General features: G+C 36.2%; 1 protein-coding gene across 3 annotated transcripts in view; it reads right to left on the reverse strand.

Moving 5' to 3' along the window:
• The window catches only part of MCTP2 (multiple C2 and transmembrane domain containing 2), a 262,919-nt gene that overhangs the window by 13,263 nt on the left and 237,011 nt on the right, over positions 1–12,645 (reverse strand). For all 3 annotated transcript variants that reach the window (XM_010371429.2, XM_030930371.1, XM_010371430.2), the window contains one exon: positions 535–644. In XM_010371429.2, the coding sequence (XP_010369731.1) occupies positions 535–644 (110 nt within the window). The remainder of the gene's footprint in view (positions 1–534; positions 645–12,645) is intronic.

The raw sequence follows: 12,645 nt of genomic DNA on the forward strand, positions 1-12,645 counted from the left end.
TAAATAATAACTTCCTCTCTGTTCAGGCACTGGTTAGGTATTCACAGAATGCCCCCTCCCCTCCCTCTCCCTGCTTCTGGATTTAAGAATGGAGTTAGGTGAATTTTTTCTTCCGAGAGAGATGAAGTGTCAGAAGCAACCTGGTAGTGGCCAGATACACTTCTACATAATATAAAGGGCATGATGCAGGTGTTTGTTCGCTATTTGAACAGTGTTTCCTTAAAGTTACCCGAGTACAGCAATATATTATTCAAGAGGATTTATGATTAGGAAAGCCCAAAGGGAAATGGCATGTACAATCACATTTTTATTTGATTGCAATTATGCAAGAGGCCTATAAATATCTACGCTGATCATTCATGCAACTGGCCTTTTCAGGGAGGTCCTGGAAGTTTTTGTTCCCTAAATGCTTTCCTTAATCTCATGTTTAATTGCCAACAAGAGCACATTTAAAGTTAATAGTCGTACTTTAAAAATGAGTAATTGGTTCTTACCTGGAATTGATTGCGAGCAAAAGGACCATGCCAAACTTACCCCAGATTAAAATGATGTACCGCAGTGGAATGAAATACAAAATGATGGTGGCTGCTGCCAGAATCAAACAGGCCAGAGATGAAAGGAAGGGGACCGTCCAGTTAAATGTGCTGTAGACAAACCACATAAATATGATTTCCTCTGATGTTCAACAACTGCCACTGAGTCAACTTGTCATGTTTATTTCATGTTCATAGTTATAGAAGTCTACTGGAAAAATTTTGTTATAAACCTCGAGATGAGAGTCTGCCAAAATGATTGGGTACCGGAAAAACATTCTTAAAGAGACAGTCACAAACCAACTGCCATTCAATTTGTCAGAATATTGGTGACTTTACCTCCCTGGAAACTTTAGTTCCTGAAAAGACCTTTGACTCTCAAAAGTGATTAAAAACTGCAATGTTGCCAGGATGGCTCTGCATGGAGATCTTCAAAACTAAGGGTTAGGTCACTTCTAAGTCAACAACTATCTCTTAATAAACACATGATTACTAGTAATTATGGTAACCTTTCCTTTACCAGAAAAGAGAGGATTTTTTTTCTTTTTTTCTGTCTTTTTTGAGACAGGATCTTGCTCTGTTATCCAGGCTGTAGTGCAATGATGCAGTCATAGCTCACTGCAGCCTCGACCTCCCAGCCTCAAATGATCCTCCTGCTTTAGCCTCCTTAGTAGCTGGGACTACAGGCAAGAGACACCACAGTCAGCTAATTTTAATTTTGAAAATTTTTGTAGAGCTCTGGCCTCCCTATGTCACCCCAGGCTAGTCTCAAACTCCTGGGGTCAAGCAATCCTCCTGCCTTGACCTCCCAAAGTGCTGGGATTATAGGTGTGAGCCACTGTGCCCCATGGGGAGGATATTATCACATGCCATTGGTGTTTTTGTGTTTACTAATAACTTATATTTAGAATTTCCAGGCTTGTTTACACCAGAAATCTAACAGTGCCTTGAAATAAGTGGGGAAGTATTTGACTATAAATTATTACACCACCATTAATAGATACTGTAGGTGATTACACTACGTATTATTTTCACAGAGCTCCTGGTTCCTTTTGTTGTATCTATTGCCTGCTTTGACAGGCATGGAAATGGAGATCTAGAAGATGTGACATGGACTTGGATATATTGTAGATGTTCACGTGCATTCCTAGAGATCGAAAGCCCTACTGAGGTACCTAGAGTATTTCTTCTTAATGGTCTTCATCTTCACATACAGATTTAAGCGTAGAGCCTCTTTGCCTTGTGCTAGGAATACAGAATGGTAAAATGTTTTTAATGGGAGGCAGGTGAGAATGGAGGTGGATTTTAGAGGGAATAGCACAAAGTTATTAAGCATTTTCTATGTGCCAGGCATTGTGCTAACATTGTTCACGTATTTAGAGTGTAACGTTCTCAATAATTCTGCCCCATTTTATAGATGAGCAAATTAAGGCTGACAGAGATTGTGTAACTTGTCCAAATAATCACAATTCTATCAACAGTATAGGAGACTCACAGTAATCTCATCCTCTGGTTAAGACTGAGGCTGGCTGTGGTAGCTCATGTCTGTAATCCCAGCACTATGGGAGGATGAAGTGGGCAGATCTCTTGAGGTCAGGAGTTCAAGGCCAACCTGGTCAACATGGTGAAATCTCATCTCTACTCAAATATAAAAATCAGCTGGGCGTGGTGGTGTGCCCTGTAATCTCAGCTACTTGAGAGGCTGAGACAGGAGAATCACTTCAACCCGGGAAGCAGAGGTTGCAGTGAACTGAGATTGCATCATTGCACTCCAGCCTGGGCAACAAAGCAAGACTCCCTCTCAAAAACAACAAAAGACTGAGTGTTGTTGTTTTTAATCTTTGCCTATTATGATGTAAAATATTATATATATAGTCTTTAATTTTTCAATTCTTTAAATTATAAGCAAATTTCAATACCATTTAATATGCCTATTGGTAATTTTAATTTGTTTCTCTATGATTTCTAATCTTTTTTTTTTTTTTGGCCTGGGGCTATTATTTAGGAAAGTGCTTCAGAAAATTGATTTATAAGCAAAAACAGACTTGGGTTCAAGTTCAAGCTTTATCTTAAGTAACTCCCAGAAATTGAATCAGTCTGAACCATAATTTCGTCTGTAAAACTGGAATAATAATACCTATATCATAGATTCTGCTAGAATTACAAAGAACTTGCAGAATAGTTAGCTCAGTGTCTGGCACATTGTAAAAACTCAAAAAAAAAAAAAAAAGTTACTATTTGCTATTTGCTAGTTTTCTCCTGAGCTGTTTTGCTTAACTTTTTCCTCAGTGATTTCCAATATCAGTTTGGATAGTAGAAAACTCAGACATTTGTCATGTTTGTTATATATAACATTTTTTCAGTTTGCTGCTTTATTTTGTTTATAATTAACATAAAAATTATAAATTTTCACATGAACAAATCTATCAGTTTTTCCTTGTCAATGTCTAGATTTGGCCAGGCTTACCAAAGCCCTCCCCTGATCCAGTGATGTGACTCCACCAACTGATCAATCACTATTTTTCCCCCTTCTTTATTATGCGGTCTTTGTTATTCTGAATTTCTACATTTGTATAGGTCCATTCCTGACTTCTCTACTCCAGAGTAGAACTTGTATCAGAACTTTTTGGAGGGCAATTTTACAATATGTGTTGAAATGCTATCTGAACTCCACAATGGATCCAGTTCAGCATGGCAAGGAATTTAACTTGCAGCTTTCCTTGCCCAAGGGCACAGGGGCAGTACATAAATGTCTTCTCCAGGCTGGTTGGTAGTATTTAAATAAACTCAGTAAAATAAATATTGAAAAATCTCGAAATGAGAAAAAATTAATGAGATTTATACTCTGCAATACCATGCAGCTTAAAAAAAAAGATGAGAATACACTAAAAACACTCACACTACTGTAAAAAGCTACTTTCTACAAAGCTACATACAGTAAAAAACTAAATTGTAGAAATAATGTACATACATAAAATAAGAAAAGACTTTATATTTCATTGGTTGTATTTGATTATTTTTATAATTGATATATTTATAATAAAAGTAAGTAACAACTGTATCAGGTACAACAAATAACTAAAATAAACAAGGAAAAAGAAATTTGTTCCCTTTCAAACTTTTTTAAAGTGGAGACACAGTGGATGACAGATCCTGGACATAAATCCATAACTAGGTGGCAACAAAACCCACTTTTTTTTACCCCGGAAGATTACTTATTAACTTTGTAGCCTATAATGTAAAAACAATTCCTGTGCAACTTTTGTTAGCTGTGTGGCCTTAAGTAATTTACTCCACCTCTCTGTGCTTTTGTTTTCCCATCTGTAAAATGGGAATAATAACTGCATCTACTTTACAGAGCTGCTGAGGGGATTCCATAATTTTATACATATAAATTATTTATAAAAATATATGGCACATAGTCACTATTTAATAAGTGTTAGCTACCCTCACTTTTCTCATTGTTATTGCACAAAACACACAAATACGGAAAGAAAGTTATTGATATCAGGTAGAGTTATGAAAATAATAGCTACAAACATGAATAAAATTACTTTTTAAAAATGAATGTACTTTATCATTCCTTTTCTAGCAATACCATTCCACTTTGAAGAGAAAGTAAAATACTAATCAACAGAAAAAAAAAAAAGCCATTACTAGGTTGACATGAAAATAGAAATATAATAGAGTATAAAAATAAAACAAATTGGAAGAACTCTTGGAGGGAACTAAGCTCCAATGTCAATTTTCACTCTAATATTTTCTGCCAAATATTGGGATTTTGAGCTTCTTTCTGTTGTCTGCATGGTACGATGGGAGGTTGGGGGCAGAAAAGGAAGCCTAGAAACTCCCCATGGGGAGATTTTAATATAGACCATCGCATAAAGCTTACATATTCAGGGTAAGAATAAGGAAGGAGGGACATATTGTACCATACATGAGTGGACATACATCACGACCTTGGTGCTAAGTGGAGAGATTTATCATCTGAGTTGATGCTACCAGTGTTGTTTGAAAAGCCTCAAGCAAAAGAATTTAAGGAAGGACCTAGCTTGGTAGGTCCTGGGATTGGCAGTATCCCAAGGTGACTTAAACAGTACTCCTCTCCAAGGAACTACATCATCAACTATGACGTTGGAGTACTCTCCACATGAAAATCCAAGGAATATAATTGTATACTTAAAAATCCAAACCACAAAAGGACACATGACACCATGAGTAAGAGCCAACAAAATCTGAAAGATTTCAGATTTTGAAATCTAATCCAATATATTAAATCATAATGTTTAATATGTTAAAAGTCATGTAAGAGACACTTGAGGATATAATCCAAAAGAAAATGAAAAACAAGAAAAATTGATAAAGCAAATAGAATTTTGAAAAATGAAAACTACAATAATTGAAGTTAAAAACCCAATGAATGAATTGGACAGGATTTTAAAGTGCAGAGAACTAATACAGTCCAAGATTTTCCAAAGAAAGTATTTAGAAGGCATCACGAAGAAGAAAAAGATGGCAGATATCAAAGAGATGTGGAACACAGATTAAGAAAGTTCCTGCACTGACTGGGAAGGCATTAAAAGTGATAATATTGGACTGTGGCAAATAAAGCTGTTAACTCTAAGATGACAATAAAAGAATAGCAAGAGTGTTTCAATTCCTAGCAAGTGGAGGAAAGATATAGAAGAAATAAAAAGACACAGAACCAACAAGTAAACACTACTATTAATAAATTGCAGATTTAAATCTAAATGCAATTGCAAATGTCATTAATTTTGCAGGGATTACTGCTACAATGAAATGATAGTGATAGTGAGATACAAGAGAAACATTTGAAACAAAAAGACAGGTTGAAAGAAAAGGAGACAAGAAAGGTGAGACAGTAGTCACCCCTTATCTGCAGTTTGGTTTTCTGTGGTTTCAGTTAGTCGGAGTTCCAAAATATTACATACAATAAGATATCTTAAAAGAGAGGGGAACACCACATTCACATAACTTTTATTACATTATCTTACCATAATTGTTCTATTTCATTATTATTGTTAATCCATTACTGTGCCTAATTTATAAAGTAAACTATCATAGGTCATGCACGTATAAGAAAAAGCATAGTATATACAGAGATCAGTACTATCCATGATTTCAGACACCCACTGGGGGTCTGAGAACATACCCCCATGGATAATAGAGGATTACTGTACAGCCATACCAATATTGGTCAACAAGGTAGTTAGGAAAAAACTGTATTAGCAAGAAATAGGTTGCTTCATATTAATGCTCCAATCAACCAAGATAATATAATAATTTTAACATCTACAAACCAAATAACATAGCTTCAAAATATAGAAAGCAAAAAATGACAAAATTCAAGGGGGGATTAGACAAATGTACAACAATGTGAAAAGTTTTAACACATCTAAGTAATTGATAGAACAAGCCAAACAAAAACAAAAATCAGTAAAAATACTGATTGAATATGGCTTGAATATGATGAGCAAATTTAATCTAATAAATATATAGAGAGAACAATGCATCCAATGATCTACTTTTCAAGCTCACATGGAAAATTGACAAAAGTCCATTGCTGCATCAATATTTTCTAACCATAAAGCAATTAAGCTAGAAATCAGAAATGAAAAGATAACTAGAAAATCTCCATATACTTGGGAATTTAGCAATACATATCTTAGCCAAGGAAGAAATCAAAAGATAAATCAGAAAATAGCTTTAACTAAATTTGAATGATAATGAGAATGTTACATGCCAGAATGTTTGGCATGGAGCTAGAGTTGTGTTTACAGGAAATAGTAGAGCCTTCAATGTTTATGTTAAGAAAGAAGAAAGATTGAAAATAAGTGATCTAATTATCCATCTTAAAGAGTTAGAAAAATATAAGAGTAGTAATTAATGAAAAAACAAGCAGGAAATAGAGAAGATTAGTAAAGGCAAATGATACTTATTTCTAAAGACTAATATAATTGATAAATCCCCATCAAGAAGAAAGAAGATAAAAAAACAGTATCAAGCATAGAAGAGTAGACAATGCAACAGATCTTACTGACATTAAATAAGAGGATGTTATAAACAACTTTAAATCAACAAAGTAAAAAAATTATATGAAAGGGACAAACTCTTTGAAAATTACAATTTACAGAAACAGATGAGAAATAATAGAATGGCTGACTATATATATATATCTCCAGAATATTGCATCCAAAATCATCTCCAAAGGAAAACTTCAGGCCTGGATGCTTCAGCAGCTAATTCTATACATCTTAAAGGAAGTAATGATATCATACTCCCATAAACTCTTCCAGAAAAAAAGACATAGAACCTACCTGACCTTGTATTATGAGTTTAGAATAACCTAGCCACAAGAAAATTTCAAGAACAGAAAATAAGTCAATCTCCCTGATGATCATAACTTCGAAAATCCCAAGCAAAAACAAGTAAATAAAATCTAGCCAGATATAAAGGGACTATAGAACAGCAATGTTGGGTTTATTCCAAGAATGTAAGATTGGTTTACCATTTGAAAACCAATCAAAATAATTCACCACATAAAGCAAAATAAAGCAGAAAAATAACATCATTTCAATGAATGCAGGCAAAAATGTTAGGGAAAGCTCAACTCATGTTCAAAATAAAAACTCATAGCAAACCAGGAATAAAAAGGGAACTTCCTTTATCTGATAAAGCATATTTACAATAACCTACAGCAAACATCATTCTTGAGGGTCAAATGTTGAAAGCTTTCTTTCTGAGATCCCAAGAGAAAAGAATGCCTCAAAATACCAATTCTAATCCACATTGTATGACAGCTAATAGCCAGTACAGCAAGTCAAGAAAATGAAATGTGCTAGGGCTGGAAAAATGAAGAAAAAATTATTCTTACATGATACATTTATCTAAGGAAAAAATCCAGAATAATAATCTTCACATAAAAATAAGATAAGTTTACCATGGCTATTAGAAACAAAGCAGAAAAATTAATTTCATGTCTATATGTGAGTAACAGGTAGAAAATGAAATGTGAAAAAAGATGCCATTTAAACTAACACCACACTATCAAGTAGTCAGGAATAGATTTCACAAAAAAAGTCAGACTTCTATACAGAAAACTCTAAAATAATAATGAGATCAATTAAAGACAATCTAAAGAGATATTCCACTGGAATACAACAAGCTCATATATTAGAAAACTTAAACATGTATCTGGATATCAATTCTTTCCCAATTAATGCAGTCCTAATAAAGATCCCAACAGTTGTGTGTGTACAAGTGTATTTTGTGTCATGTGCTTTCTAGAAATGGGGTTGGGCGACACACTCACTCTCCCACATAGCCTGTCAGATTTGCCTTCTAAGAGCCAGGTCAGTTGACGAATGCATTTTCCCCTCAGCAACCCACAAGTTTAGATTTCTCAAAAATTTGGCACCTCAGAAGTACAACTTCTGTGTTAAAATTGTTTAGAAGGAGGGCATGGGGCATTCACTGGGTTTATTTAAGACACAGAGGAAGAAAGTCAAGTCAGTGGCCAAAAAATAATACTCACAATAGTTAATATTTTTATGTGATTACTACGCGTCATCCACTGGTCTAAACTCTTTATACGTACTAATTCATTTACATTTTATGAAGCAAAAATTATTGTTATTCCCATCCTACAGATGAGGACCCTGAGTCCTAAAAGTCAAATAAGTTGCCTAAGATCATTCACTTCCAGTGACGAAACTGGGATTTGAACTCAGAAAATTGGCTTACGATCCCATCTTCACTGCTTCTGTAGTAGGCACTTTAAAAAAATGTAAATAAGCCCATATTACTCATGTAATCTAGCTGAATATTCCTGTTTATAATGTTGAGGATTTAATTCAAAGACACTCAGTAGCAATACCCCTAACACTTAAAACCTTACTAGACTCTTTCCCCATGTATCATAGAACATCTTCCATAGAAAATCTGAAGTTGAAGAAGATTGGTAAATCAAAGCTTTACCATCTCAAGATAAGACACTTTGTAAAACAACATTTTCATAGATTTCTCCAGTTTTCCTGACTTGACAGCTCCCTAAATCCTCAGAGGTAATCCCTGACTTGGGCCCTTATGAAACAAATGACTTTAACTTCTCAATTAATGAAAAAACTCAAGGAATCCTCTTCATTCATTCAACCACATGGGCTCACTAATATGGAAGAACATTGTTTTCTAAATCCTCAGCCTCCTGAGTTGCTGGGATTACAGGCATGTTGATTTTGTTGAAAATGTTGTTTTACAAAGTGTCTTATTGTGATTGTGACCACATCCCAGAATGTGGGTGCAGGTATATTCTCTGGGTCCTCCCCCAACTGGCTGCCCCACTGCACTGACCTTGTGTCAATGAGATTATTTCCTTGTTTCCAGGGCTTGGACAAATGAGGTCCTCTGATTCTTCTTCCCAGGGAAATGAAAACTACTGGTCATATTCTGCTGTAGGTTCTTATTTTGTCCTGTCTTCTACTAAAGGCTTTCCTTCACATATGCATGGTTCTACACTAGCCTGTGATTGCAAACATCATTCTTGATGCCCCCTCCTTGATCTTTCTGTCTTCACTCTTTGTCCCTTTTGATATGTCACTCTAGAATTAAACACAAAATGCATCCGTCTCTCATTCAGCATGGCCCCATCAGGATTCCAGCCCTGTTTAACCTGGATTCCAACCACTTAACTGGAATCAAATCTGGATTCCAAGCCTACTTCACCTCAGGATTGCAACCACTTAACTTAACCTGCTTGCCCATCTTCTGCGTAGTATTTTTCACATCATTCCTACCCAGGGAAGTTGTACTTCTTATGAAGGTGGCTTCTAAGTTTTACCCTGGAACATTTGTAGGAATAACTTGCCTATTTTAGGTCTACCTTAATCTCAGTATCTCCTCTGTGGAGATTTCCCTAGCCACTCAATGACACAAGGGTTAGAGCCCTCACTCCATAATGATAGAACATATGATACGCTTCACTCTCCTGCACTGCTCTGCCTACTGTCTAGCATAAATGTTGCATGGTTTTTGTTTTTTTGTTTGGTTTTTGAGACACAGTCCCACTCTGTTGCCCAGGCCGTAGTGTGGTGGTGCCATCTTGGCTCACTGCAACCTCCGCCTCCCAGGTTCAAGTGATTCTCCTGCCTCAGCCTCCCGAGTTGCTGGGATTACAGTCATGTGCCACTATGCCCATCTAATTTTTGTATTTTTAGTAGAGACGGGGTTTCACCATGTTGACCAGGCTGGTCTCTAACTCCTGACCTCAGGTGATCTGCCCACCTCAGCCTTCCAAAGTGCTAGAATTACAGATGTGAGCCACCATGCCCAGCCAAATGCTACATATTGAGTAAAATATTTTGGCTTCATACATACATTCATTTCAAATTTGTGTAATATTAGGGAAGGTGACTAGAGAAGAGTAGGAAAAAAGGAATATAGTTCATTCCACATAAATGCAACACCATTGGGGTCCCCCCTCATCAGTTTCAGGGAAGCCTTGCTTTGAGAGTTTTATGTATTTCTATATTTTTGCCAGTTGCCAAGAGTTGAATAAAAGTTTTCCTGGTTCTTAAGCACTGAGTTACAATGGAATTCCAACAGGGTTACACATGACATCCCACTTGAATGCCCAGCAGGGACTTTAAGGTCACTGTAATAATGAATGGCCAAGAATTAATAGGATTTGGGCCTTAGAAGCCTTCCTGTGTCGCAGCTGGGCAGAACAGTACTCTGTTCATGGGCTGAAGACACATCTCAGACATGGCCACCACAGCTGTGCTGGGCACAGCTGTCCCTCAAAGCACTGGAGGGTTGGGAGCCTGTTTAAATCACTCTGCCCTCTTCTCTCCTCAGACACATTTCCTTTTACATTATCAACTGCACAACAGCCACATTTGTCTTTTAGAGATGTTCGAGAATGGAGACAGTTTTACCAAACAACATGATCTTCCTTCCCGGGTCTTGACCCCACGCTGTGTCCTCTTATCCTCCTTGCTGCCAATACGTCCCTCACTGAACTTTGACTTTTTCCATCTCCTCAAGGCCTGCCTGACATACCTCATCTCTAGGCACTGCCAACCACACGTCCATGGCATGGACACACTAAATCCCTTACATCTCCCTGTATCTCCCACACAGTCTTGAGCTTTGAGCGTTTGCACAAGGGCTGTCCACTCCTGAATCCCTCATTCATCAGTTCTTTGCCCAGCTATCTCTTCCTATTCTCAGAGATGCTGATAAGTTTCTTCTGCTTCAGAATTGCCCGCGGTCTGTCTTTGTCCTACATCTCTTCCTGGGCTGATCAGATCTCTCCCAGAATTCTCTCTTACTGTTCCCTACCACTAATGCTACTGAATTCTAATTGGCTATTACTCTGTTTCTCCCTCATTGAAATAGAGATTCCTTGAGGATAATGACATTATAGTGTAGTAATGAGGAGGACAGGTTCCAATCCAAGCTACATGGCTACTAGTTGTGTAATCCTGGACTACAAATTTAATCACTCTGTGATTCAGTTTCCTCATCTGTAAAATGAGGATATTAACAATCCTTACTTTATAGGGTTGTTTGAATGATGTAATCCTACTCCTTTAAGTAGCTCCTCAAAGGAGCTAGTCTGTTTAAAGGGCTTAGAAGAGTGCCTGGCTGGCATGCGACAACCGTTGGTGTTGCTATCACTATTGTAATTATGGATGTACTTCTCATTCTTAGACCACGTCAGTGTCTGAAACTCAAAAACTGATAGTTGAGTGAGGAAATGAATAAAGAATTATGATACCCTCCTCATTTTGCTATTCATGTTTACTTCCAAATATGTTTATAGTAAACATTTTGAGGGTAAATGTAAGAATCTTTTGCCAATTGATATAAAACCTACAAGAATGAAGCATATAGGCATCATATCTGTGAGCAAAAATTCTGTTGTTTTTTCTTAAGATATTAATAATGGGTATAACTGTGTAAATTCAATAGAAATTCATCAACTTTGTTTAAAATTAATTTATAACTTATTTTTAAACATACATGTTAACTATGCTTATAATAAATGGGCATTCAAGGGCAATTTCATTGGCTATGCAACTAAAAACATTAGTATTTACATAAAGTTGCATATTAACTACTTATATTTCCTGATGTTAATATCATTTATGGATTCCTTGCATTTTAATGCATAAGACTTTCACTTGTTTTTTAGCACCACTTTTAATGTGTTTACCCATGCAAATCCACAACAATACATTCTTTACTTAAAGAAACTAGGCTGATCCACGTAGACACGAACAACAAAGTAAGAATTAATCCTTAGAAAGAACATGGTTGACACCATTCTAGATTAAAGGGAGAAGGAAGTTAATAATTCAAAGGAAAAAAATTTAAAACCTTCCATTTATTGGTGCCAAATGAAAACTAAGTAATGCAGAGTTGATAATGTATAAAACAAAACAAACAAAACATATGAATCTACAGTCTTTCTTAACTGGAGTTCCATTAGACAGTTTAGCTATCATGTCCTAAGATGGGGGTGGCAAGCTGTGGGTAGACTGTGAATCAAATCCAGCATGTTTCCTGTTTTTATAAATAAAGTTTTATTGGAATGCATATCATACCCATTCATGTACATATTAACTGTTACTCCTTTTACACTTTAACAACAGAGTTGAGTAGTCAGGACGGACACCATATGTCCCACAAAGCTGAAAATATTGCCAACTTTCTCTAAAAAAGGCCAGAGAGTCGTATCCTGTCCTAAGACATCCATATATGTGGTGAACTAACTTCACATTTATCCATCTATGATGGTACTAGATATGTATCTTTCTTTGGAGAACTGGAGAGAAAAGTTACTCAAGGCATTTACTAAGTTCCGTGGTTCAGATAGAAAAGGCTCCTTTTTAGCACATTTGCTTCTCTTTTTATTTCTGAATAGGGTAACATTTTAAATATCTATAAGTTATCACCCAAACTGATATATTTTTGAGTGAAAAGGGACACTACTAATATTTATGCTGGGGTGACTGGAATAAACTAGGCCTTATGGTCACCCCAGTTGTGAGGTACCACCCAACTGTGAAGTTAAGAAGTCAACTGAAGT

This window comes from Rhinopithecus roxellana, chromosome 5, assembly GCF_007565055.1.
Source record: "Rhinopithecus roxellana isolate Shanxi Qingling chromosome 5, ASM756505v1, whole genome shotgun sequence".
In the NCBI taxonomy this organism is placed as follows: Eukaryota; Metazoa; Chordata; class Mammalia; order Primates; family Cercopithecidae; genus Rhinopithecus; species Rhinopithecus roxellana.